The following is a 27414-nucleotide window of genomic DNA, read 5'->3' on the forward strand; positions in this document are numbered from 1 at the left end:
TCCTGCTCTGACAGTCGCTCCAGGGAGGTCTACGGCTCGGGAATATCTGCTCTGCAGTTTGACTACTACACGTGTACGTATTAGGGCCCAATTTGGAGTTGGCTTTTCCTCTCTCTGTGCTTGGAAATGCTTCCACGATTCGTGCAAAATCAAAGGGATTTTGCCTCTCTGTGGAACTGCTGGGGTTTGATATCTCCTGAATTGGGTTTAATGGGACAAGTGAAGCCTCTTGGATGTTTGCAAAGGCAAGAAATGCTTTACTAGGTGTTGGCACAGACCCGTGACAGTAACCAAAGTCTGTTATATACAATAACTCTATTATATACACTGCTAAACAAGCAGATTCTGTTGCTTTCTTTAATAAAGAGCCTCTTTTTCTTGGTGTGAATGGCGTGAAGCCAAATACGAATGGGACACCATGAGAAGTTCCTGCCTGGTGGTGTTGGATGTGCTCTTTGTCATGGGCTGTTCCATTTACGTTCCTGCTCCTAGATGCTGTGAAAAGTGAAAACTAGTAATGTGTTTTTCCTGCTGTTTTCCTGTCCTGTCCCTTTTAAAATAACCAGACAAAACCCCACTGCAAGGATTCATTGGAAACCTGACCGAACTCTCAATTAATTGACTTCTTGTGCGAATCCCACTGAGTGTTGACATAAAAATGTCACAGCTCACATCCAAATGTAGATATTTTCCTAATCGTGTTCCTAAAACAACTTCTCATATGGCGCATTGGAAGTTGTTTGTTGTAGTAAACAAGAATATGCTGTTATCTCTTGATCCTCTTCTGTTTTCTGCCTGTGGAGGGGAGGGTACAATTAGTGGTCACAAACCCACTCATGAAAGTGGTCGTGAAAGCTTAGCAGATAGTGGAAAAAAGCCTGGAGAGTATTTAGGAGAAAGATGATTACAAGTTTGCCACAGAAAAACAGGCTTGCTCAGCCTCTTTTTATCTCAGCAAGCTGCCAGGCGTAGCTCAAGATTTCTAGTAGCTTTGGCTGAAGGAATTGTGGTTTCTAGTGATTTAATGTCATTTGAAACATAACAGTGGGTTTTCTTTGGTTTTTGTTTTTAAAGGCGGGGGAAACAGAGAACAAAAGCCACTAATAATAAAACAAAAGTCGGAGGAACAGAAATGGCTGATGCGGGGGTCAGCAAAGGTTTTGGCACATGCGAGCAGCCCCAGCACGAGGCGGTTCCTGCTGCGGCGGGAGGGATAGCGCTCATCAAACCCACCTGAGAAGAGATCCCACGTCTGCTATCAGAGATCCCACATCTGCTATCAGAGATCCCAAATCCACATCTCAGAGATCCCACATCTGCTATCAGAGATCCCAAATCCACATCTCAGAGATCCCAAATCTGCTATCAGAGATCCCAAATCCACATCTCAGAGATCCCACATCTCAGAGATCCCAAAGCTGGTATCAGAGATTCCACATCTGGTATCAGAGATCCCACATCTCAGAGATCCCAGATCCATATCTCAGAGATCCCAAATCTGCTATCAGAGATCTCACATCTGGTATCAGAGATTCCAAACCTGGTATCAGAGATCCCACATCTCAGAGATCCCAAATCCGCTATCAGAGATCCCAAATCTGCTATCAGAGATCCCAAATCCACATCTCAGAGATCCCAAATCTACTATCAGAGATCTCACATCTGGTATCAGAGATCCCACATCTGCTATCAGAGATCCCACATCTCAGAGATCCCACATCTGCTATCAGAGATCCCACATCTCAGAGATCCCAAATCTGCTATCAGAGATCTCACATGTGGTATCAGAGATCCCACAGAGATCCCACATCTGCTATCAGAGATCACACATCTCAGAGGTCCCAAATCTGCTATCAGAGGTCCCACATCTCAGAGATCCCAAATCTGCTATTAGAGATCACACATCTCAGAGATCCCAAACCTGTTACCAGATCCCCAACGTGTTACCAGCCCAGAGCGCCCGAGGCTGCTGAGCCTTAGCAGTTAATTCACTCTCCACGAGTGGTTAAACACGCTCTGTACATGTGCAGAACTGGTCCTTCAGGAGTGAATCCAGCCGCAGGTCGAGGCTTTTTCCGCTGCGTTTTCCACCCCGTGAGGATTATTCTGCATTACGGCGGGGCTCACGGCTTTCCACAGGGAGCGAGGTGCCTTCCCGTGTTCTCTGCCTAAAGCGACCGCTCTCGGAAGAGGCAGCACAAAGGTTTCCATGTTTCTAAGTGGGTTCCTATGTAAAGAGCGATAGTTCGTGGGAGGGCGGTGAGGCTCCTTGTTGTTGCTCACACCTTCCTAAACATTTGGCTACTTTGATGCCTATTCCCTATCCTTATCTTATAAAGAAAAGACTAAATCTCATTTTGCTGGTTTGCTTTTGAGAGATTTTAAAGCAGGACATATTTTTTTTTTTAATATATATTTTAACATGCCACTTCAGCGAGGCGTTCCTGCAAGTTTCTTAAATTAAGGATATGAGAATCCCCGTTAAGACTGTCCGTAAGTACTTTTCTGAATCAGAGCCTAAACCAACAAAGCCCGCGGACAGGGCTTTTAACTGCCTGACAGTGCCTGTGTTACGTTTGTTCAGTCTTTAGGAATCCAGCTGCTGCTCTTTCTTCAGTGCCTCCCTGTGCTCGTGCAGCTGTCGTCGAACGGGAAGGTCCCTATAGCTGGTTGTAAGGAGAGAAAAACCACTAACACATCCAGTTTATACAAACTCATTCATTTCTGCGACTCCTAATACTAAAGGCTTCTTGTTTCTCTGTTATTTAAAAGATACAAGTTTTCAGTCCATGTTTAGTGTCTTGTTTTCTTCTTTGTTTCCTAAGGTTGGAAGGGTTTGGTTCTGTGATGGCTTCTCACATGAATTACTGGTGTTTATGCAATTTAGGCAGGATTATACCTGTAGTTGTGGCTGCTGGGCTGAGTTTCTCCTTAATGCTTAAGTTTCCCACTCTTATTTCAACATATTAGTGAATCCCTTTTGTTTTACGGTTCCGAAGGTGTTAACTGGGGATCTGTTACACCTGGAGGGGTAGAGGAGTTTCTAAAGGTTCCTGTGAAGCAAAGAGCTTAAGTGAGAATGAAGTTTGACATTGCAGGCAGGAAGCTTTTCCAGCAAAATCCCTATCAATAAATCCTGGATAAGGCAGCTCATACATCCAGTTAAATCACAGATATAAAGTTATATTTCAACCGTTGCTTTTAAAGGACTAGAATTTGCATTTGGCACCATTAAAGATCATTCCTTGATAAGGTGGAGGAGTCTTAAACAAAAAAAAATGTCCACATTCTTCTCCTCACAGTCTGAACAAACATTTTCAGAAAGTAAATGTAGCCGCTCTTTGTAACAAATCAATCTAATGGAAAAACCCACTGCTTTGAATGATCATTTTAGACCTTAAGGCATTTCCAGTATAATAAAAAGTGATGGAAGAATTCAAGGGCTGCAGTGGGGTTTAAGTGCTTAACTGTTTATTTTGGCTCTTTCTAGCACGTGTAGGCATTTCCATTTCCCTAGAAGTACCAATTAAGCCATATTGACTTTTATTTCTGGAAATTGGAAGCTTTATTCTCTCAGCTAAATAAAGAGCAAGATTGTGGTTTGTTCAGAACTTTTTCACCCATTTCGTACCTTCGCTCTTTTGTGCTGCTTAAGACGTGGAGGATTTATAGGGTAAAACCGCTGCCAACAACGTTCACGTGGATGCATTTAAAAGTGGGTCAGTGCACCTGGAGCCGCGAAAGGTTCGCGGCGAAGATTGAGACATCGTGGAGCTTTTTCCGTGTCAGAAATGTACTTATGTTGAAATGCGATCAACACGTGTAAAGATCAGTTGATCACGTTGGCATTAAAGGAACCCTACTGATCTCTCAGCTGATTAACTGGGCCTTATTCACACACCAAACTGCAGCAAGGACGGTTCTGCCGGAGCTCAGGCTGTAGAGCTGGAGTTGTCATCCCGGCATGGTTCAGGGAGCAAACTCTCCCAGTTTGACATACAGACCTTATTGTGGAGATTTTTCTTTAGCTTGCTCTCTTTTTTGTCCCTTTAAAACCTTTGTGTAGCTGTGTTTCAGTCTGCTCTGTAGGAAAGTTTGCAGCCGTGGCACAAGTTGTTGTCCCCTCCGCAGGGTGAAGGCGGCGCAGAACGAGCTGGGCCAGCAGATCCTGGCTGACTTTGAGGAGGCTTTTCCTTCCCAAGGTACAAAGGTAAAGTTCTCACTTCCCCTCTTCCTCCCATTGAAAAGTGTTGCTGAAAACCATTCAATGTAATCGTCATCGGGTTTAATCCCATTTTACTTATAGCTTGGATCTCTCTCTGTTTCAGGAGTTATTTTAGAAAGCAAATGAGAATCCCGGACTGAAGGTCTAAGGCACCAAATGTGCTTCCCCAAAATTATGCATCCAGATGTTTGCAAACAATTTTGGGGGAGGTGTGAATTTGAATTTATTTCAAAGCCAATACTAGTTCTGTCTTCCTCTGCTGGTTTCTTCATCAAACTAACGAGTTCAGGAATGAGGGAACTATTTGGAGAACAGAGCTTTGATGAAGGGCAAATCCATGTCCACATGGAGCAACATCAAAAGAGCATTTTTTTAAAAATGCTTCTAAATTTTCTGCCTTCTCCACTAACGTCATGATATGCACCAAACAGACCAGCAGATGCTACTCTAAGTGTAGCAAACTGATCATCTCTAGGCTGCTTTTTTCCCCCATTAAAATGACCTTCAGGTTTGCAAACAAGAGGTTTGCTTGTCCCACTTGTCAGCTGCTTCTTTTAACTGTTCTTCAGAATATGTGCACTGATGAAAAGCTTTGTAAGAAGTGATGGGGCAGCAGTTCTTTCTGTAGACGGAGCAGCTGCCCTTCTGCAGTGAGGAGCTTCCTGGCTCTTGAGCTCCAGAACAGTTTTACAGCCAGTGGAATGGAGGCTGCTCAGTTTTCATCCAACAGAGCATAAAGAATTGATAATAAAGGGTAACAGCAGAAGCATCGAAAAAGAGCGATGGGAAAGGATAAAAACAAGAGAACCTGGATGCAGTACAATTTACAATCACCGGTTCAGCTATTTAACCTTAAATCATTTGTTCCTGTTTATTTCGACAGAGGCCTGGTGGACCCAGCAATGTCCTGCGTGATGCGTGTCTGGTCGCCAACGTCCTGGATCCCAGAATCAAACAGGAAATCATCAAGAAATTTATTAAACAACACCTCTCGGAGTACCTGGTCCTTTTCCAGGAAAACCAAGATGTAAGGGAAGCTTGGCAAGCGACATTTGGATGTTGCCTTTTGCTCCGTTGGTGTTCACAAAGTTCCCGTTTCCCCGGGTTGCTGTGGTGAAGAGTTCTGAGCTGGTGGCTCTCGGCTGTGACGTGGCCTGAGGAGCTGGGAGGCAACGTCCCCTCTGCCAGGGTGATTTCCTCCCCAGCTCTGCAAGTGTTTTCTCCTCCTATCATAAATATATACATTCAAGGGAGATATATATTGTTTACCCTGGAAAGGGTTAAAAAATCAGACTCTGAAAATTGCAAACCCCAAAACGTTTAAAAACAACACCACCTCCCATCAAACAAACAAAAATACCCAAAATGCATAAGAAGGCGGGGAAGGATTTCGAGGAAGTGGGTTAATCTTTGTAGTTAATTTTTAAACTTCCTGTCTTGATGCTAACAGCTCTTTTAAAATTTACTGTAATCATCTTGGACTTGGGGAAAAAAAATCCCCAATAACCAAACAAAACCCACTTTGGTTCAAAACGATTTTGAAATTTTGACATTTTGTGACAGAGAGGAGAAAAAGGCTAAAATGCTTCATTTTAAATAGCATTTTCCATCAAAGATTTTTGGTTTGATCTTTCTCCTTAATGATGAGAAAACACTAATATTAGGGGGGAAATAATCACATCCTGCTCAGGTAGTATCAATTCTTGTAGAAGTTTGTGAGTCCACAGTCCCCAGAGTGTGAAAAACAGCTGAACGTGAGAATCCAGGAATTCCTGCGTTCCCATCCCACTGTTAACTTTGATTTCTCTGTCTGCGAAACAAGGAGGGTGGGAAGAAATAAATTATTACTGAGTTTTCAATAGTACCCCCATGATTTAGGAGTCGTGCTATCCTCATTATCAACAGGACTTGCTCTCTTAATTGGCACAAGATGATGTTTGCAGTCTGGCATGTGTTTAAGCGCTTTGAAGAACGACTGTTAGCATTCAAAGTATTATTAATAGTGGTCAAGCCGGCTTTGATCGATCGCCCAAGCCGCTCCGCGGAGCTGCGGCAGCGCCGTTAAGCAGCCAGGCTGGATGTGAGCAGCTGCCGTTGCTAAGGATGCTGTTCTCCGTCTTCTTTCAGGTGGCGTGGCTGGATAAGATCGACAGGCGCTACGCTTGGATCAAGCGTCAGCTGGTGGACTACGAGGAGAAGTACGGGCGCATGTTCCCGCAGGAGTGGTGCATGACGGAGCGCATCGCCGTGGAGTTCTGCCACGTCACCAGGTGAGCGCCTTAAACACAGCAGGTTGGCTCGTCTGCCGCCTGATTGATCGGATATCCATTTGTCCATAGACAAGTATCTGTGTAGAGTTGTCTGTGGTTAAAAGCGAGTGGAGAGTGAGGACCCTATGAAGTGTCACTACAACAGCAAGTGCTGTTTGTTGAGAGAGTGAGGTGATGTGGAAATCAGTTTTCAGCGTAACAAAGGTAAAAATCAGTTGTATTAGAAGCCAAGTGAAGTAGCGTGAGCTGACCGCGCTGTGACCGCCTCTCCCCAAGCTCTTTGCTCACCAGCTGCGTCGCAGTAGCACCATCGCCTTTGTTCTGGGACCCCAACAGGGACACTGCGCTTCCCGAGCTTTGGTGCTGCGGGGTGCACTGGGTGTCAGGAGATGGGGTCCTGTTACCCACAAAGCTATAAACATCTGTGGTTTTGTTCAGAGTGTGATCCATAAAGCAGTTTTATGCCAGAGAGCATCTTAGGAATTAGCTTGAATTTTGTGGTGAAAATGTCGCTAGGGAATAGACTAAACTACAAAGTTAGGTTTCAGACCTTTCTATTTATCGAAAACCACATCTCTTTTTTTCCTGTTTTCACCCTCTCTCTTTCAGGACAGAGCTGGCTAAGATAATGCGCACAAGAGCAAAGGAGATTGAGGTGAAATTGCTTTTGTTTGCAATTCAGAGGACAACCAACTTTGAAGGACTTCTAGCAAAACGCTTCTCAGGTTGCACCCTCGCCGATGGGACAGCGGTAAGGGGATTTCTAAAGAGTCCACAGCTGCTTCGGGTGGAAAAAGCTCCCTCTCACACGTGGCTGTGGCAATGGGAAGTGGCAGGTTAGACCAGGCTCAGTGGGTTGTAGTTGGGAAGGTGACTCTTGATCTTGCAGAGTGTGGTAAAGAAGATGGCATAAAGCTCAAAAAACTACACTGTTTATATGCTTTTTTGATTCTCCTGGGCACTGTGCTGTTTGCTATGGAGAACCACCAAGTAATATGGCATGGTGACTGCATTATAATGTTTGTTCTCTGCGTGTCGATGACACATTAGAACTAAAAGTCCCTTCTTCTCTTCATTTCCAGTTACCACACGTTCACCACACGGTACCAGCTCTCAATCCCACACTGTCTGCTGGGTTAGTCTTATTTTCAGGGGCATTGGTAGCTTCTACTTTTCAGTGTCTCATTTGGTAGATCGTAAAGGCAGAGCCAAGAGAAACAGCTCAGTGAGTATCTCTGGGCTTTTTCTGCCTGCAGTCTCAGCCAAAAGCTCTGCCAGCCAAGTGTCCTGGGAGCACAGAGTCCACGTGTGGCTCAGAAGCCACTGGTTTGAGGTTGGCTTCTCTGTCCAGCTGGTGTCTTCAAGCCTTCTTGGATGTGCTAATTCAGCCTACCAGGCAATCCTGCTGAAGCTGTTTGCAATTTACTGCGGATCAGTAGGTGCTGCTAATTAAAAAGAGGAGTCCTGTAAGGTTTTCCTTCTGACTGAATTTAGATCTCTCAAGGATATGGCTTTATTTTTTTGACAAATTTCATACGAAATTTGCAGCTTTAATTAAATTGGCTTCGCTGGGTTGTTATCCCTTTGGAGAAAGTAGGTACAGAAATTGTTATCACTGAGAATAACAAAAGTGGAACGCGTGGCTTGAAATGAAAGAAAATCCTCTTTGTCCCTCTTTGTGAGCTGCCTAGAGGCTATGACAGTCTGGATGTCACCATCTGACCTGTTTTGTATACAAAATGAAGGCCATAATTATAAATAGCTGTCTGGGGAGTGCACAGCGAGGACAAGCAGTGATGCAGGATTCACCGCAATAGCAGTTTTGGGATCTGCTGTCGCGGGTCCTCTTGGCAGAGACCACTTGCTTTGGCATGTGTGGTTTGAGAGAGTGGAAATCCAGCACTGGTCAGAACGCACTTTCCAGGGACGGTTCAGGCGGGGTGGGTGATTGTGTGTGCAAGAAGAGGAGGCTGCAAGAGGGTGCTGAAGGTGAAGGGTGCTGGTGGAGCGATGGAGAGGGAGCCAGACCCCGCGGTAATGTGCTCTGGTCTTTTTGGAGAGGCGCAGCCTCTGCAGTCACCTCCATGCTTGAAGGGCTTAGTAAAGCAAAACTGTGTGTTAGAGGGGTCAAAACGGACCATTCTCTGAGGAGATTCCTCTTTTTTTTAACAGAAGAAACCAGAAGTGCCACCTCCCTCCACCAACCCATTTCTAGAGGATGAAACTGGGACAGAGACAGATGAAATTGTGATTGAGAAAAGTGATACAGACAAAGTAAGTCTTTGAAGTTCTCCAGTTGTCAGGGGGGCCGTCTCTGTGTCAAAATCTCTGGTGGTGCCTAAGCTTTTCCCATCTCATTGATTTGAAAGGTTTGTTTTTCGCAGCAATTAATTTAGCGCAGTTTTGGTCCTTTGTGCAGCGTACAGGCTCCCAGTACGACCATGGTTTGCTCTGGCTCACTTCCCTGAAACCAAAGCAATCTTTATTTCAGTTAATAATGTGGAGACAACCGTGCCACGTGAGAGTGAGTTGGATCCTGTTCTAACCCGTGCAGCAACAGCTCAAAAGTAACTATAGGATTTCTGTCAAAGAAAGATGAACTAGCGTAGTTGGGTTTTCAGACCCCAGGAGAAGCTCCCACTGCAAGGAGTTGCGATTTGTATTTTGCTTTGTCAGCCAAACAAACAAAGTCTGGAATCACCAGGCAACTCATTGAACTTTCAAGTGTCAGTTTCAGATTTTCGCTCCTAATATATTACTTCTGGGATTTTTTATCTCTATAGCGTTTTTCAATCCAGTACCTCTGCAAAGCAGGCAACATCTCACTGCTTGTAAAAGCTCTGCTTTCCAAAGCCCTCTGCAAACATTAAAGGACTGAATAGCAAAAGCAATTGTTTTAATTGGCACCAGTATCAAAGCCTGTAAGGCCCGTAGTTTTTACTCACCAGACAGACGTTTTCTAAGTGCTCAGTTGTGCGTTGCTCAGGGCAGGTACCTCTTTGTTTGGGGAGTTCATAGCCCTGTCAATGGGCCACTTACGGGTGGTACCTGATGGGTGACCAGGGCCCCAGGACCCACTCCTGTCTGTGTTTTTGGGGTGGTAGGTGCTCACCAGCACAGCTGGGTGCAGCACATCCCCTCCAGATTAGCACACAAGCAGGGCAGCTCCCTTCTCCTGGATGGGAAAGGTTGAAGATGAAGAGTTTCGAGTGGTAAAGTTCTTCCGAGACACTAGTCCTGAGAATTTGAGACACTTGGGAGTGTAAGAGGGAGCACAAGAGTTGGGGGAAGGGGGATCCATGTTAAAAAAGAACCTCTTTTAGTGATCCTAACAGTTCATTTTAATCTGTTTACTTTGGATAGTAATGAAAGGAAACTGGGCCAGCTGCAGACCTCCTTACTGTGACAACAGTAACCTTTTATTATTTCCATCAAACTCGAGGAGGAAATAGCTTAAACATCTGCAGCTTTTGGACAGGATCGCACACTCAAAAATACAGCTTCGCTGCTACTGTTAAAAGATTTAGTATTCTCTCCACCAGACATGCTGGGAGCAGCGCGGTGCAAAGACACCCAGAAAACCAGTCCTGCAGTAGGAGCTGGCTGTTCCAGCCTGGTAAATCGTAAACATCATGAATCTGCAACCTTTGCCATCCTGGGGACTTGGCGACCAGCAGGTTTCTGTAATTCCCACCTATTGTTTTCCTCCTGGCTCCGGTGAGCAGAGGGGCTGGGGCACCGGGCAGTGGCTCTGTCCCAAAGCTGTAAAAACACACATTCTCCAGCCGTGCTGTTGTGAGAAGGTTAATGAAGGCAGCCTCATAGAGGTGGTCTGCCATCCATAAAACCACTTGCTCGTTTTTGGCTTGCGCTTCCCTTGTCATTCTGCGCTATTTTCGCAAGTGACTTTGCGCCACCTCCTCTGTCACTTAGGAGAGCGTGTCCTTTAGGTTCTCTTGTTTTGCTTTTCTTATTCTAAAAAACAGCTGGAAAAATTCATCTCCTCGTTGGCTGGGAGCTGCTCCTGGCTTTTTGCGGAGAGGCAGGAATTCCATTGCCGATCACCGCAGCCCTCTTCGCAGGCTTTGCAGTGAAAAATCGCCGGCATGCCGGGAAGCAACAAGAAAAATTGTCTATCAGTGAAAACAAAATCAAGCTGTGGGGTGAAAATGAGCTTAAAGGCACTGCCCAACCTGATACTTAAACGTGCACAAATTTAAGCATGCGAGTAGTCCCGGTAGCTTCAGTGTGATGTGTTTGGCCACTGTGTAGAGTGCAGCACTAAAGTAAAATGAGAGTAAACCGGATGACTCCCCAATGGCGTATGTGCTTAATGCTCTAAATGTGATTTTAAAATAGAAGTCTCTGCATCCTCAGAAACTTGTTTCACAGTGAAAGCAGTCCTGTAATGTTGCCTGTATAATTCCAGTTCCTCCGGTAATTGTGTTCTGTTTATCTAAATAAAATTCGTCCAGATGAAATCTGGAACTTTGAGTTATTAATGTTCTAAAATGTAGGGATTTTTTCAGTGCTGCTTCCAAATGACTGCTGCATTTCATTTCAGAGGTGGCTAGTGGAGTCCTGTTAGTGTTCAAAGGGTATGGCAAAGTTTTATTTACCAACTGCATTAAGATTCTTCTACTGAAATCTGTTATCATGCAGCAGGCTTCTCTTTAATGATAAGAATATTTTACAAGTGAAAAGATATTTCCTTGGAACAATAACAGCTCCGTAAGAGCAAGGGGAGACTTGGACACGCTGGGGCTGTGTATACTGTCCATTACATACTGTCAATGATTTGATAGTAGATTTATGTGTTGTGGTGTTTCTAAAGATTTAGATCCTTCTGGGCTGTTACGTTAATATTTCTCCTAGGTCTTAAACCAACACTCTGAATGTTTCCTTACAGCCAAAGAAGCCAAAGGTCCCTGACAATCCTTTCCATGGCATTGTTTCCAAGTGCTTTGAGCCTCACCTTTATGTGTATATCGAGTCCCAGGACAAGTGAGTAACCAGCACGCTCTTTTGGGTTTGTTTTTGAGTGTGCATTGCAATTGGATTGAGCTGAAGTCTGTACTCAAGCTGCAGAAAATTAATTTATTGCAAGTGTGTTTTCTGATCTCAGCAGGAGCAGTTTTTGTGGTTCGAGAAAGAACAAGTGGGGCCTTTTCTTGGGCAGAAATGAGCGTCCGGAGCGCTGTGGGTGTCGGGTTGTCTGTAATTGCGAAGGCCGGCAGGAGCGGTGCCCGTTGCTGTTCTGCGGAAGAGGCTTTAGTGCTTCTGAAATTGCTTCTGTTCCCTCTGCAATTCCCACTGCAGACAAATGCTTTTCTTTCGTCTCATGTCTTCCACAAATAGCAGGTTTGCTTCTTCTGTAAAATACACATGTGGCTTCGTGGCAGAGGAGTTTGAAGATTTGCTTTGTAGAAATAAGTTATTTGAGATCCTTAGATGAAAGCTGCTGTAGATGAGCTGGCGGTACGATAACATTATCATCGCTCACAGATTGGGCTTTAATCCACAGAACCCTTCTTCATCTTCCTCTTTGACTTGCGGCAAAATAACTGGAATGAAAGCAGCTTTCAGCTTAGAGCTCTGAGAAGTTTTGAGAGCTATCACCTTGTTTTTCTTGTGCACCTCGATTCATACCATGGTTTAAATAACAACTGCAGAGCCAGTGGGGAAAGGGCATAGTTGAAAAAGGTTTACTATGGTCTTTTAGTGCAGGTTAGTGGCTGGGAAGGAGAAAGAGGAGCCGGTTGCATGTAACTCGTCTGTCTATGCCCTTCTATTTTCCAAGGACTTACACATGAGAGAGTGAACAACTCGAGGCTCATACTGCCCTGATTTTTCCATCTTGAAAATGGTTTCCTATGTCGCATCAACATTTTATGCTTAAAAAGAAAAGAAACAATAAAATTAAACCTTGCACAAGGTCTGTCGTGCTGGGTTTAGGTTCCGCTCTGCAGTTTAACAAAGGGAACAGATATTTTCTCTGAGCACTAACTTGTATGAATATTTCTTCCCTTCTCACTGGGGGCTGTTTTATTCACCATTTCCATAATTCTACCCCACTGTTCTCCTGGCCCTTTCTGTTGATTTCTTTTTGTCCTTTTCTTTTCCAATCTTGAGATGTTTTATATTAGCTTTATAGCCACGGGCTGCAAGGAGTTCAAAGAGAAACTGCCATAGTATTCCCCATGCTGACCCTGCCTACCGAAAATTGCGCTCCTTCATTATTTTCTGTCTTCTTCCTCCTTTGATTGAACTTTTGGGGAATCTGTTGCTGATGTCTGAAAGTGAGGAGTTGCTTAGGTAATTAATTGTATATTTGGGCTCTGAATAGTGTGACGGTTTTGTTCGTCATTGCCTCAGGTCTGTGGCAGAAAGCAGCCCAGACCTTTTCTCCTGAAAAATTGTTTCCATACCCATTTAAAGAAGCACATTGCCAAAATCTGCAGCGATTCAAGAGGAGACACCTGAAAGAAACACTTTGAAGACGCTGCTGTCTGCCCTTAGCTGCGGTGTAAATAGCAGATTTCTGAGCAGCGAAGCAGGTTTCATTTCTGCCCCTTTGGGATCGGTGTCTTGAGCTCTTTGTGATGTGTTGGAGCCGGATTTGCAGCCCTGGGAGGACGCAGAGCTGTGCTTAAACCTGAGAAAATGCACATGTGCATTCGGATGGTTTGGAAAACGGGCTCTTTGTGCCCCTGGAAACTGTCCTACCAGGTGTCTCAGTGCTGTTGTCCTTCCCGTACCCACCGGATACCGACTGTTCACAGCCTGACTTAGCGAGCACCGTGTTCTTCTCTTGTGCTGCTCAGGAGTTGCCTGGTTCCTCTCGTTGCCAGAGATGCAGGAAAAACACTGAGTAGGTTGAGTGAAAGCAAAAAGCAAGAGGAATATAGGAATTAAAGGACTTAAGACGCAGAGTAACATTCCCTTTATATGATTTCATATTTTCTCGTGGTTATATTTGGAGAGTTCTTGCTCCCAATAAATACACTACTGTTAGGAAATACCACATCTGCGTTACCAGAGAATCTGCTGTGAGCTTTTTTGCAGAGCCTATGTAGAGAAAATGTCCATTTTCTGTAGCTCTCCCACCTTCTCCGTGCTTCATCTCCTGCCAAATTCTTTGTGCTTCCGTTGTACCACGCACCGGTTGTAAGAATTCGTGTTGTATTTGGGCCAACTGAGACTGATGTGTAAGTGATTGACATCGACTGAGGTGTTCATTAATAATATATTAGTTCCGTTAGCACACAATATCCTGAATTTTTGCTTGTATCGGAAGAGCAATCCTTTGACAGGCCGTTTGTCCAGGTTGGGATCAGAACACAGCACTGTTCCCCCAGCTATTCTGGACAGCTGCGTTTGCTCCCGCATCCCAGTCAACAAGACCTTGGGGAACCAGGAAAATGTAGATACATTTCATTTTGTTCATCCGGGAAAACGTAGATACATTTCACTTTGCCTCGAAGAAGAGGAGAACATGTGGATAAGCATAAAGACACAAAACCCGCTGACATTCCTCGCCGCGTCTTGAGACTGAGAGAATGCAACAAAAGGAAAAGCGGCTGGTGAATGCTACAAAAGCTCCACTTTTTCTCAGATGGAGCAGCGCAGAGGTGGAAATGCAACTGGTTGATTTGGTGGGGCTTTTGATGAGGACCGAGCTGCGGCCGCTTTGCTGGAGAAGCCGATGGGACGTGCAGCACGTGGAGCCCCCGGCAGCAGCGGCTGCTGGGGTCCTGCAGCTCCAGAGGGACATTTTCCTTCTCTGTGGCCGAACACGATCAGTGCTTCGGTTCAGCCTTCAATTGCTCGTGCCAGGGTAGAGATTTATCACGTCGGTTGAGCAGCCTGATGTTTTTACAGTTCTTGTAACAAAGCCGAGGAACTGTGTGTATCTGTGGAATCGGAGCTATGTAAAGTGCTCACAGCAGCAAGCAATAAGCATGAAAAAAGGGGCTACTTATCTTTGCAATAGCCTTTGAGCCTAGCTTAAGCCAAGGCTTAAGGTTAAGCTTCATGATTTAAAGCCCTGATATTGCAAGCACATGTCTGTAGGTGAGTTTGGCGCAGCGGATCATCCAGGGTAGGAGCTGGTCCCTTTGCAGCAATCTGTCAGGGAAGAGCCAGGTCACCTTTTCTACTTGTGTCGAGCTGGAATCAGTGGTTTTTTGTTCCACAAGACTAAAAGAAAGAAAGGGGCAAGTGGAGCCGAGACTGGTGTTAAACAGGAGTATAAAATCCAGGAACTTCTTGACTCCTTTTGGTCAGCAGAGTTGCCATCCTGTCATCTGAAATGTCTTTATATTCCTCAAAAGACTTCCTTGTGGAAGTTTGTGTGCATTAGTGTGTCTGGGGGAGGAGGTTTATTGCTGTAATTTAGTTCGTCTGTGCTGAGCTCCGATGTCGGGAGGGCTGCTCTTGGTTCCTGACACGGATGTGCTGTCTCTGGGGGAGTAGGAGCAGAGGAACACCCCAGGATCAGGAGGCTTCTCTGGTCCTGTGGTGATGGTTCTGGCCCTCTGCCATGCTAAAAAGCCTTTTTGTCATGATGAAATGGTGGAGTGGAGTTTATTGTTGCTTAAAACTCAAAATATTTGAGTGAGGACCAGGTTATAATGAATCACTTGAGACAACAGGAGGGCTTTTTGTGCTTTTAAAAGGAGTTTGAGTCGGAAGCGCGCTTTGCGCTCACGCTAAATAAAACCTCTTTAAAGGATGTGTGAGGTTCTGCAAAACCAGGTGGTATCCAAATGGGACCAAGAAATGGCCAATTGCAGACACCATTCTGAACACATCCCTTGAAAAGCCGTATTCCCCGGGCTCTGCGCCGGAGGCCGGTGATTTGGGAAGCCCGACTGTTACATTTGCCGGTGCCAGGAATGAAACTCGAGCGTACGCTTTATGCACTTGCATCAAATGTGCTGAACCCAGCCCTGGCAGGTTTGTGAGCTTTTATGTGCGACTGGAGAACAGATTGAAGCTGCCACTAAAACTCTGGAGTACAAAAGGTCGTTGCTCATCGGTCCCATTGCATTATTGCGTGAGCTTTGTGCTGAGAGGGTGGAGATAAGAAAGGGCTGGAAAACCCAGCTGCTAAAACCTAAATGCATTTGATGGTGTGTCACAAGCATCTGGTTTGAAGCGTTATTCTCTCTCTTCCCCCCATTTCCTCCTCTAACATACTAAAATATCTTTCTGTTGTTCCCCTACATCAGGAATCTCGGCGAGCTGATCGACAGGTTTGTGGCTGATTTCAAGGCTCAGGGTCCCCCCAAGCCCAACGTGGACGAAGGAGGCGCCGTCCTGCCCAGCTGCGCCGACCTCTTTGTGTACTACAAGAAGTGCATGGTGCAGTGCTCCCAGCTCAGCACCGGCGAGCCCATGATCGCCCTCACCACCATCTTCCAGAAGTACCTTCGGGAATACGCCTGGAAAATTCTCTCTGGAAACCTGCCCAAGTGAGTTTCCCTTCCCAAACGGTCTCAGCCGTCTGGCGAGACACCCCAGGGAGGAGCGGATGCTTTGTAGAAATAATGAATAAATACCTCCTGGTGGACTCTTGTGTTTCAGTGTCAAAGCAACATGACTGCATTTACTTCACTATTTCCTCAAAAGTTCAAATCATTGCACTGAGAAACAGGGAGAGACCGAATGGACAGTCACGGTATTGTTTTTCTTCTCATGGTCCCTGGCAAATAGCTTCATATTTCGCTTTGATTAGCAGTCAGATTTGCAGTTTCTTGAGGTTCCTTTTGAAACACCAGCCCACGTCTCTTCAGAGAGGTCTGGCTTTCAGAATTGCACTTGCCCTGCCACTCGAGCAACAAAGTCGTGCTGTCTTAGCTCAGCATTATACGTATCATAATTTACAATCAAGGTGGTTTATTTGCGTGATGCTAAAGTGCTTCTTGTAACTCCCTCTGCTCTGTAACTTCTTCCATATGTATGAATAAAATACGTAGATGTAAATCCAGTGCAAGTAAAGGAAATCGTTACGGGTTTACACCGATATGGGTAAGTTTGCGGGCTAAAGGAGCTCCCTGAGATATTGCCAACCTTAGCTACAGATATTTTATATGCTATTTACCGTCTCCAGTTTGTTTCCCTGGTAAACCTGGGAGCAGCAGAATGAATTTCTGAGACCAGTAAAATCTTTTACAGATGGAAGGGGAAAGGGTTCTATCCAGACAAGTGGAAAGATAAATTTAATGTGCGTTCTCCATCAGACCTCAGTTGCATTCTTTGTACACATTTTTTTGTGTGCTCCATTTTTGCTGTCCAAGATAAATATCACTGTCCTATTTTTTTTAATGGATTTGGATTATAGAGTTGAGAGGTAGGGAATTTCCTGACTCTAAACTGTTCTGAGTCCTTCTTTGTTGATACGCAGCCATTAATCACTTGAAGATGGTGGAAAGAAGCCGTATCTTTTCTAATTTACTGTGTCGATATCATCAGTTTTTAAAACAGGTTACCAAAGTTTCAAATGCATGTTGACATCTGTTTAGGACGGAGAAGATAAATATGACAATGTGCCTGATAGCTACTGAGATTTTTCTGTAATCTTTAATTGGTTTTGAGTAACCGGCGATGAAGGTGAAGGTAACCGGGGCAAGCTGTTCCACTCGCATCCTGATCCACCGTGTTGTGAATGATGGAGTTGTCCTTTGCCTGAAGACTTGACACAAAGTTCTGTTTGTCTTTCTAAAAGGTATTCCTCGACAAATATAGCAGCTGTGGTTTGATGTAGAGCGGCGCTGACCTGTGTTGCACAGCGCGTTGGACTTTGTGGTCATCAGGGCTTTTTATGGCGTTGAAACCTTGCGGTAATTCTGCACCCCTCAAGCCTTATGGGTTTTGTCTATTTTCTGTTTCTTTTTCCAGGACGACCAGCAGCAGCGGCGGGCTCACCATCACTAGTTTGCTGAAAGAAAAGGAAGGCTCCGAAGTGGCCAAGTTTACTTTAGAAGAGCTCTGCCTCATCTGCAGCATCCTCAGCACCGCTGAGTACTGTTTGGCCACCACCCAGCAGGTGAGCACCCCTGGGGGGCACCCAGCAGCACCCTCCTCTATCACAAGGTGCTGGGGGAGTCAGAAATACTAAAATATCCCTGGTGGTGTCTGCTGCACGTAGCATCCCGTTGATTATTGAGCTCTGCATTATTAAACCTATATTTCAAAGAAAGAAAAGTATTGATTTTTGCTCTTTCTACCCGAGAAAAGTAATTTGCTTGTAATCCTGCTTTGCAACGTAAGTTTTGGATTCAATCCTTTTGTACTTGTTATGTAATTTGTTTTGGATTGGGGACCAATTGTTTTTAAAGACTCTTCTCGCAGTTCGTGATCCCTTTTTTATAAAAAGAAGAAAACCAGTAATTCAAAATAGGTTTGGGAAAATGCTTGCATGAAATATTGGGGCAAAGTGAAGAGAGGCGATATTGATGCTGATATGGTTTGCAGCCGCAATGCTTCTTCCATCCAGGTGCTTTCAAAATGCGGTGGGTTAGTAGATGAGCTGCGATGTTTGGCCGTACCAAGGCCTCTCCACCACGAGAACTGGCAATCCTCCTCCTCTGCAGTTTGGGCACAGACAGGGTGTTGGAAAACATCTTTATTAGCAGGACAGGTGCCACGGTGTTAAGCTGGGACATTAGCATGTCAGACTAGAGTTACACAGATGACCTTGGAGGTGACTCCTCTGAGGACGCGGTGCCGCCGTAGCCCATCCTGGCAGATCCGTTTGGGGTGTCCAACAAGGAGAGACATCCACCATTCACTGCCGGAGTTTGGGATATAGTCTGGGCTTAGATTAGGTTTTAAGAAGCTGACTTTTCCAGGACATAATTTTTCAAAAATCGTAATTTCAAATAAGAAATCTGACCTTTCTGTTGCTTGTTTTGTTTCTTAACAGCTGGAAGAGAAACTCAAAGAAAAAGTGGACGCAAGTCTAGTGGAGAGAATCAACCTGACGGGAGAGATGGACACGTTCAGCATGTACGTTCAGCAGGTGCATCCTCCCAGAATATCTCAAACATCCCAGTTTGTCAGCCAGATGGTGCTGGAGTAATACAAGCCCAAGATCCCGGTGTGGTAGGACCCACCCAGACACGAAGCCTTAGGCGCAAGCGTTTCCCTGGTGAAGGAATGGTCGCACTCTGGCCAGTCCCAGAGCAGCAGGACAGACTTCAGATGTAGTTGTTCCCCATCGTCCTCGCCAAAGGAGCGAGAGCACTGGAAAGGGGAAAGGAAATAGTGAGTTTCCATTTGAAACATCATTTGCATCTTGGCAGCTCAGGGAGGTGGCTGTTACATTTCAAGAAAGGAAGCTATTTCGGTACATTCCTTCCTGCTTTAACTTCCTACTGTTAATCAGCAGCCTTGTCAGTATGATCAAACCCCATTTCAGATGACATAAAAGACCGATCCAATCTTATATTTGGGGATTATAATTGAGAGAAGATTATGACTCATTAAAATAACTTTTCACGTAACGATGCTAAAAATACTCCCCTCTAACATCCTCTCCTCTCCACCACTGACAAACAGATTGAATATTCTTTGAGAGGAAAAAAATAATAGTTTTGCTTCACATCAGACAAACTAAAACCTTGGCAAAGCTGGGAAAATAGTCCCTATCACCAGCTCTCCTTCTCCCTGAAACTGAGAGTCAGCCCAGGCAGCAGAAAGACCTTTTAGAGACTTCCTTCCCGCTGTTCCTCCTCTCTTGCTCCAGTGGGCAGGATCCCGCTGAATCCCCATCCAGGTTTTTCACGTGGTCTCGGGCTCCGTTCCAGGCTGCAGAGACTCCCTTCCTTTAGATATTTCTCAGAGCTGTTTAAGAGCGAATCCTTGACCAAAACCTGGGGTTGCCATGTCCACTAAGCCAAAGCAAGCAAGGTAGCTGGGGACTAGAAATAAAATACGCCATATGATGGGTTTTTCCCAAGTCAAGGGTAAGTTCTGTGTTTTCTTGTGGCGTCTCTGGCAGGAGCCACCTCCCCTGTGCCGCTGCTCTGTTTGCACAGTGCCCGTCTCACGAGGTGGTCGATCATAGGAGGCCAATATGACACGTTTTGGGAATTGTTTAAATGTATAGTTCACGTCTGCCTTTTTGGACAGCTTTAAAGTTAAACTGACAGGCCTGATGTATCTTGTAACAAAGGCTTTTTAATTGACTTTCAGTCTGTTCCAGGATAGTGCTTTGTCCAGCCTTCTGTCAGTGTAAGTCAGAGCTATAAACCTCTCTGGCGTTTGCTCATTCAACATCAAACAAGTTGTTTCTTCTGGGATTTGATGTCTTGTTAACCAAGGTCATAAAGAAAGTGATAAAACGTTGCTGCTGAAGCCTGGAAAGTGCTGCTTCCTTCGCAGAAAGGATGTGCAGAGCCACCCCAATGTATATAAAGGGATCAGCCCTGGGGGGGTTTTACCCTTGGGGTGATGAAGCATTTTCTTTGGGAAATGTGGAAAAGATAATGAGCTCTTCTTGGAGCTCAACAGGTGGAAAGATTTGCTGTGTAAATCCAGAAATCCACGGTTCCCACCCCCCTCGCCCTATTGATCTGTAGTGAGATTATGGGCAGCGTTCAGAGACCCCCTGAAGGTCTGAAGTGTTGAGTTTACTATAGTAAGAACTTACTATACTACAACTTTACTACTGCTTCCCAATCCATCGGCTTCTGTGTGTCTGTCAGGGATTGCGTGGGGATTCATTAACAGCCACTGAATTCCTGTTCTGTGCTGCCCGAGGCGAAGGCTCAAAGTGGCTTCTAGCAGCACCAGGATCCAAACCCTCCTGCATGTCACGGTGCTTTGCGTTTGCAACACGCTTCTTGCTGCACCGTTACCCATCTACAGCAGGTATTTATTTGAAAACACAGACAAACAGGTTTCTCTCCCTATTTGTAGTTTTGTGGCTTTTAGACGAGAGCCCGTAGTTGGTGACGCAGCTTGGGACAGACTCCTGACGTGCGGAGACTGGTGATGAAATCGCTTGCTTTCCCCTGCGAGGGTTGTGTTTCATTTTGGTGCTGAACCACAGCTCTTTCCTCCGAGTGGCTGCCAGCTGTGCAGCACTCAGCTGTGCCCAGGGGACGGTGGTTTCACTCCGGCTCCCTTGGCATCGCTCGAGCTGGTGGAATCCCCCAAGGGAGTAAATCCCGTAGCGCCCAGCAGAAGCACCAGCAGAAACAATCACAGGCTTTTTTCTATCCCAGTGCACGTTTCAGATCATGTAACTTGGAGCCAGTGGTCACTTCATCTCCCTATTAATTTTTCCAACTGATTTTGGATGAGTTTGCCTTTACGAACAAATTATTGCTCTGAAGGAACAGGCTTTGCTTGGCATCCTGTGCCAGTCTTTGTGTGCTCTAGGAAGGGGAGCAGCCAACTTCTGCGGCTTGTGAAGAACACCACCCAGACCCCGGCAGCGCTTATACCGTATCTCAATGAGGATGCTTAAAAATATTTGAAATAGTGAATTCCAGAGTTGTACCCAGAACTGCACAAAGAAAACGAGGGGGAGGAAAGATGATTTGAGGAAGCGCTGGTCACATTTCTTACAGGTCTGTGATTCCCATCTGTGCTTCCATCATGAGAAGAGTAAAGGGAAAATCCAGTTCTTACCTATCTAATCCTGAAGTTGTAAACAGGCATGTGTGGCAGATTTAAAGTTTACACTGGTTTTTAAACTGTACTTAGTGAAACGGTCACTTATTGCTTCTAGCAGAAGTTGTCTGTAATGTGGGTGCTGGGTTACATGCCCCTGAGTGTGGCCTGTTGGTTTAGGATCAGTTGCACCTTTGTGCACGTTGTAATATAGTGGCATCAAATACGTCTCTAAGCAATATCAAGCTGTTTAAAACAGGAGGAGGGAGGGAAATGTGTTTGCCTAATTTGGCCTTTAGCCTGGTGTATGTCTCTGCGAAACCCCAGCGATGGATGGCGGCAGTCCTAGACATAGTGTAAATAAGACATCTGCCTGCTCTGCTCAAACGGGAGGCACGTTCAGAACTCACACAGATGTACTTTGTAAAATCCTCTTTGCAAGTTTTCGTAAGTGGAGAGATGATAAAATGTTAGTTTTATGCAGACTGGATTAAATTTGAAGCCAAGTCCCGCTCTGGGCTCAGTACTCGGGGGGTTTTCCTCTTTCTGGTGCGTGGGTGGGGGGGTTACCCCATCTGACACCCTTGATCTCCAGCTCCTTCGATGTGTCAGCGCAGAGAAAGGTCAACTATAAAAATGTCGTGTCCACACTAAAGCTGGTTGTGCAGCTCCCTGATGAACAAACAGCGTGCAGAGCTTCCCGGGTTCTATTCCGTACGAGTTTTATCGGTGTGTGATCACAGCCCAACGCTACTGTCAGCTTGGAGGTGATTTCCCTGCTCTCACAGTCAGACCCGCCGGTTCTGGCGCTGTGCTGCTGAGCACTCGTCTCAAACTCCTGCTTGACGTTGATTTTCTTTTGCAGTGTGATCTCCAACAGCATCCAGCTGTTAGTGCAGGACCTGGACGCAGCCTGCGACCCTGCCCTGACCGCCATGAGCAAGGTAGGGGATGGATTTGCTTCGGGAACGGGGACTCTTGTTTGCGTTGATCGCTTGATTTCACTATTGACCTGTCCTTTCATGCTGCCTTGAGACTAAGCCATATATTGATTTCTTGCTTTTTAGAGCAGCAATTGCTGTATTTATATATATATCCTTCACTCCAAAACCTCTTATTATTCAGATTAGAGCTTTTGGTCTTTTGCAGCGCAGCAAAACACACAGACAATTAAATACTTTCTGTAAGTACATAAGACTTTCTCTTTCCTCTCCTAATGCTACTGAGAGCCTTTAAAATTGGGAAAACTTTTGTTAGTGTGAAATCTCAAATGCACCTTCTGGTTTGCTATCCGCTTTGTGTTCTTTTTGATTTGACTAGCCTGCTTGTTTGTGGCTGTTAAATGGAGGTACTCAAAGGGGAGTATGGAACTGAGATTGAGCCCCGTTGCTTCTGTGATCCTCTCAGGGACATATGGAGCCGTTCCTAGAGAGGCCCATGTGATTAGTGCTTAAGGATTTTGTTGCAGTTACACTGCTGGCTTCTATACATTTGAAATGCAGAGCGGGGTTTTCTTGCCAAAGTATTGTGAAAACCCAGACTGCTTCAGGCAGAGGTGAAGACAACAAAAGTGGATTGAACTTTTTTTCTTTTTAATTAGAAATATTAAACAGAGAGCTCCATTTTTGTAGGATCAACACACTGTCTCGCTGCCATGAATTTTAATAGCTTTCTGCTCTATGATGTATTCCAGCTGTAACCAGCCCCGCCACCCCCAGCTAATATTGGAAGTGGAATGCAGCTGGTAATAAAGCTTGTACGTGTTCCAAAGGAAAAGAGGATTTCTTTTTCCCCAGTAAAATAACAGGGTTAGGAAGGGCTCGGCGCTTCAGGTGGTGCGTGTGCTGTGTCGGTCCCTCAGATCTCAACCTACGCGGCGCAGCAGTAGTTGAATCACTTCGCTCTGACTGTTTATACCCAAGTAAACCACAACCTTGAGAAAGCAGCAGCTGGTAGGCCATTTATTTTTGTCTTTGGAGCACTGGTAAAATGCAGCACATGTGATGGGGCTGATGATATATAAACAAGTTAAGTGTTATGAAATTAGCTAAATAAATACTTGTCACTCGTGCACACATTCCTCTATTTGCATCAGACAGAGTTGCTTCTATGTGATTTTTACTAGACCTGGGTTTGGTGCAAGGTTTTTTTCCTTCACCCTCCTCCTCCTTTTCCTTCAAGGCTGGGTTATTCTCACAGTTGAATAGGAAACGCATATAATTACTTAAAAGCAGAGTTAGTATTTGGAATTGTAAAATTTCAGGCTGTATGAAAGGCGAAAAGACTGTGTGGCAGATCCATTCCAATTTTCCTGTACTGGGAAGGCACGTCCCTGCTCCATTAGGGCTCTTCCTTTGTTTAGCTGCTTTTCATTTACTTCATTCTAGTGTCCTCCAAGATTGAACATTCCCAGTCCTTTGGATTCTGGAGCTTTTTTCCCCTTGCAAAAATGTTCAGTAAATACAGAGGTAAATTAAGAAATACTTAAAGCTCTAAATCCACTTTGGCTGCAGGCCACTTTGAGAGATTTAACACAGAAAATGGCATCATGGAAATTGCTTTCAGCTGGGAATGGTGCTCAGTTTCCCCGATTCTTTACCTTGTGTGTTCTGGAAGAAATGGAAAATGACAAGAAGGCCCCATATTACCCAATTTGTAGGCAGTAATCTTTCCTCAAACTCTACAGCAGGTGTAGAATGCTGAGACAAAGCTGTAGATGGGGAGCTGGGATGTGGGGTGGGAGAGGAATTGGCCCTGAACTCCTGTTGTCATATTCTGGATAACAAAGCGCTGTGAATGTGTTGTGCTGATCTGTAGCGGGCACTTAAATTGCTTGATGTGCTTTATTTTTAATTGCTGGGATGAGGGAACCGCTCATCTACATGGGATGTTTTCGTCCCAATTAAGTTTATGGATTGCGCTGGGTAAGGTTTGATTTACTGCTGAATTAAGCATCGATTTATATGCAAAACTGTGCTTGTAAGTGGGGCTGGGGGACATTTTAGTGACTCATGTCGATCACTTGCTGGCTTTTTATATTTTGCTAAAACATTCTGGCACAGCTGCAATTTCCTCACAACTCAGTGGACAACAGCGAGCGCTTGAAGACGGAGCTCTAATAATCACTCCAGTACATACAAGAAGAGCCCCGAGAGCAGAGCAATCAGAGCTGCCAGCTGCTAATTAACAGTCAGCATGAGGGCGTTTTAACCATCGCACAAGGTGCGGTGGGCGATGGCGCAAACCAGAACTCGTGTCGGAAAACAAGGGTGGTGGTTTCAGAGGCGGCAGCACCGCTGGTTCCCCTTCCCTCCCACCTCCTGCCCGAGCACACGAGGTCGAGGGAGGAGATGCTGGTTTCGGATGCTCCCCGTGCCCAGTCTGGAACCAGTGACGACCCCGGCAATGGGATAAGACTGGGCATGGGGAGACTCAGAGATCAATTAATCCTCCGTTAAATCACGAAGCAGCTCCTGTTGCTGGAGACCCATATCAGTGCTGGACGCGGAGAAGGGACCTGCTGGTTCCTTTTTTGGCTTGGCCACCCCCCTCCCAGCTCTCTGGGGACACAGAGACACGTGGGGACATGGGGACCCACAGCCGGGCACCCTTGAGCCCCCGCCGTGCCCAGAAGGTAACGCAGCCCTTGCGATGTGCAAACCTCCCCAGTCCTGCTCAGGGTTTCTCTCCTCCTCTCCCTTTTAAGAGAACACCCTAAAATCTTGACAATCCTGTGTTTCTGTTGTGAAAACCAGCTCTGGTCCTGCCGTGTCCCCCACGTCCTCGCGGGGTGCGGGTGCCTTTTGGCTGTGCCGGGGCACCCTGAGCGCGGGGCTTCGCTGCTCCTGCTTTGGGCTCCTTTTCAGCGTGTGTATGTAGTCTGTGTGGATATCCCAAGAAAAACATAGGACGAGGGAAAAAGAGGAATAAATTTAAAATGACAGGAGCAAAGCTTTACCAGAAGAGTTGGGCTCGTGTTTCTTTTGATGGCTTTTCAGTATGTGTACTACGTCTTTCATTGCAGCTACTGGTCTCCTTCTTTTTCCTTGGGTGAAACACACCCACATGCACACACAAAGGGCTATTTTTGCTGTTCATGCTTTAAAGGTTTGGTTGTAAAGTATTACTTTTGGAACGAATACCAACAAAATGAAAAAGCTACTGTTTTATTGTTGTTGCAATAACTCATCTCGGCAGTTCCTTCCCACTTTCTGGCCGTTCCTCCCGTATGGGGATGGTCTGTTTGTTGAGGATCGCGCTCTGTCGAGAAGCGCCAGCCCTGGGAGTGTGTGAGTCCATCGGGGAGACAGGCACAAAGTGTTTTCTTCCAATGCAACAGGTACCACGAGCAGCAGAAAAGCAGTTTTCTCTTGAGCAGTCTTCTGTACGAAAGTAAAATGGAATGAAAGCTGTAGAGCAGGAGGTGAGAGCGCTGGCCCTTCCAGCCAGCCGGGTATTGCAAGATGAGCAGCTGGGGGTTGGTTGGGTTGGTTTAAATGAGGACAGCTTTGGTAGGACACATGGGCACTCTCTCAGACACTGCGGTTTTGCAGAGAATTTGGCTTTTCTTGCCCGTTAAGTCACTTATGCTGCGCGTTGTTTGGGTGGAATCGAATCAGCTGCGTTGCAGGGGACAAGGTAACCGTCATTAAATTAAAACCTTACATGCAAAATCCAGAACTTGAGAAGACAAGTTTGAGGAAAAACACCCCTTTGAGATGAAAAGCTCATCTCCTGCATGTGCCCCATCTCCTGTCCCAATTTCACATCCATTTGCTTCCTGTTTCATCTCCAGCACGAGGAACAGCATCTCCAAACAGCTTGTGGGAGCACATTGCAGAGCGCGCGGCCTGTGAACAATAGCAGAGCTCAAGCACTTCTCAGGATGCTCCTGTTGCTCCTCAGCCGCTGGTATATACACAGGCACTTGGCCAGGCCTTACCCAGTTACCTCTTGAGCTTTTCTTCATGTGTCTTATCCCATGTACTCCCCATATTCTGCAAATCAGGCTCAGAGAAATTCAAGACAGTCGCACATCTGGCTCACAGGGGCTATTCGGTTGCGTTTCTGCTGACGGTAAATGAAAGCAAAATGGGAGGTTGAGTAACTCTTCTTGTTTTGTTGGGTTTTTTGGGGTTTTTTTTACATGCATTTGGGCTGAGCTGAAGTTGGCACCCCAGCTTGTACTGTTTTCAGTGTGAGCTACACTGGTGTAGAGCGCTTTGGACTTTAAGACTGTTTCTACCTCTTCCATCTATCTGTCATCAGTCTCACCAGTATTAAAGTCTTGGCTGCTATACAGGAGTCCAGACTTTGCAAGCTTGCAGATATTTTCTCAAATGCCTGTAATCAGGATTTATATGGGCACTTCATCCCAGCAAACTGGAAACTGTTAAATATTAAGGCAGTCTGGCGTGCTCCGAAAGCTTTTTTAATCCTCGTGGTCCCTGTTTGTGGAGGTTGCTGGTCCCGATCTCTCTCTGCTCTGTTGCAGAAAGGACCGTTGTGGGTTTTCTTTGTATTTTGTCATGGAAGGGTTTTGCTCAATCACTATCGTGACCTTGGTGGTGAATTGCGGGGGCGTCTCTTGATGATTCCTTAGAGATCTTTAGGCAGGAAGTTTGTCCAGTTTTCCTTACCTATTGCTTGAATCTTAATGAATTAAACAGTCTTCTCGGTTGTTTTTTCCCCTTTGTGCAGATGCAGTGGCAGAACGTGGAACACGTTGGTGACCAGAGTCCTTATGTCACCTCGGTGATTCTCCACATCAAACAGAACGTCCCCATCATCCGCGACAATCTGGCCTCCACGAGAAAGTATTTCACTCAGTTCTGTATAAAATTTGCAAAGTAAGTTACCAACAGGGCACAGAGTTTATCTTGGTCTCTGGTTCTCGGTGGTCTGTCCGTAGATGTTAAATTTGCTTTCCAGCTGCCTCGCCATCCAGGTGGGGTGGGACAGCAAACACCAGCAGCTGGAGAGGTTAAAAGATACTTGAATTTCTTGCCTTGAGCTTCCTGCTGAGACTGATTTTCTCAGACGTTTGTATTGATTGGTTCCTTTTCACGTGCCTAAACCATCCCATGAAATATTGTGATGATCACTGTCCGCTCTTTGCCAAGTACAGGTTTGGGGTTGGATGTCTGAAAAAGGCTTTGAACGTCTGAGTGTGGACACGACTCTTGCTATGGGAACCTATTTTCCTCCCAGTGATAAGAGGCTGTGGTGCTTCCACATTCTGAGAAATGCGCTTCATCATTTGCCTCAAAATGACTTTTATAATAGGTATAGCAC

General features: G+C 45.6%; 1 protein-coding gene across 1 annotated transcript in view; it reads left to right on the forward strand.

Annotated features, from left to right (window-relative positions):
- VPS53 (VPS53 subunit of GARP complex) overlaps positions 1-27414 on the forward strand; it is a 59193-nt gene that overhangs the window by 20448 nt on the left and 11331 nt on the right. Inside the window, exons 8-18 of the mRNA XM_065852952.2 lie at positions 4132-4210; positions 5109-5252; positions 6353-6495; positions 7105-7246; positions 8668-8769; positions 11405-11499; positions 15729-15971; positions 17398-17545; positions 18425-18507; positions 21986-22064; positions 26821-26969. Coding sequence (XP_065709024.1) covers positions 4132-4210; positions 5109-5252; positions 6353-6495; positions 7105-7246; positions 8668-8769; positions 11405-11499; positions 15729-15971; positions 17398-17545; positions 18425-18507; positions 21986-22064; positions 26821-26969 — 1407 coding nt within the window. The remainder of the gene's footprint in view (positions 1-4131; positions 4211-5108; positions 5253-6352; positions 6496-7104; positions 7247-8667; positions 8770-11404; positions 11500-15728; positions 15972-17397; positions 17546-18424; positions 18508-21985; positions 22065-26820; positions 26970-27414) is intronic.

This window comes from Patagioenas fasciata, chromosome 19, assembly GCF_037038585.1.
Source record: "Patagioenas fasciata isolate bPatFas1 chromosome 19, bPatFas1.hap1, whole genome shotgun sequence".
In the NCBI taxonomy this organism is placed as follows: Eukaryota; Metazoa; Chordata; class Aves; order Columbiformes; family Columbidae; genus Patagioenas; species Patagioenas fasciata.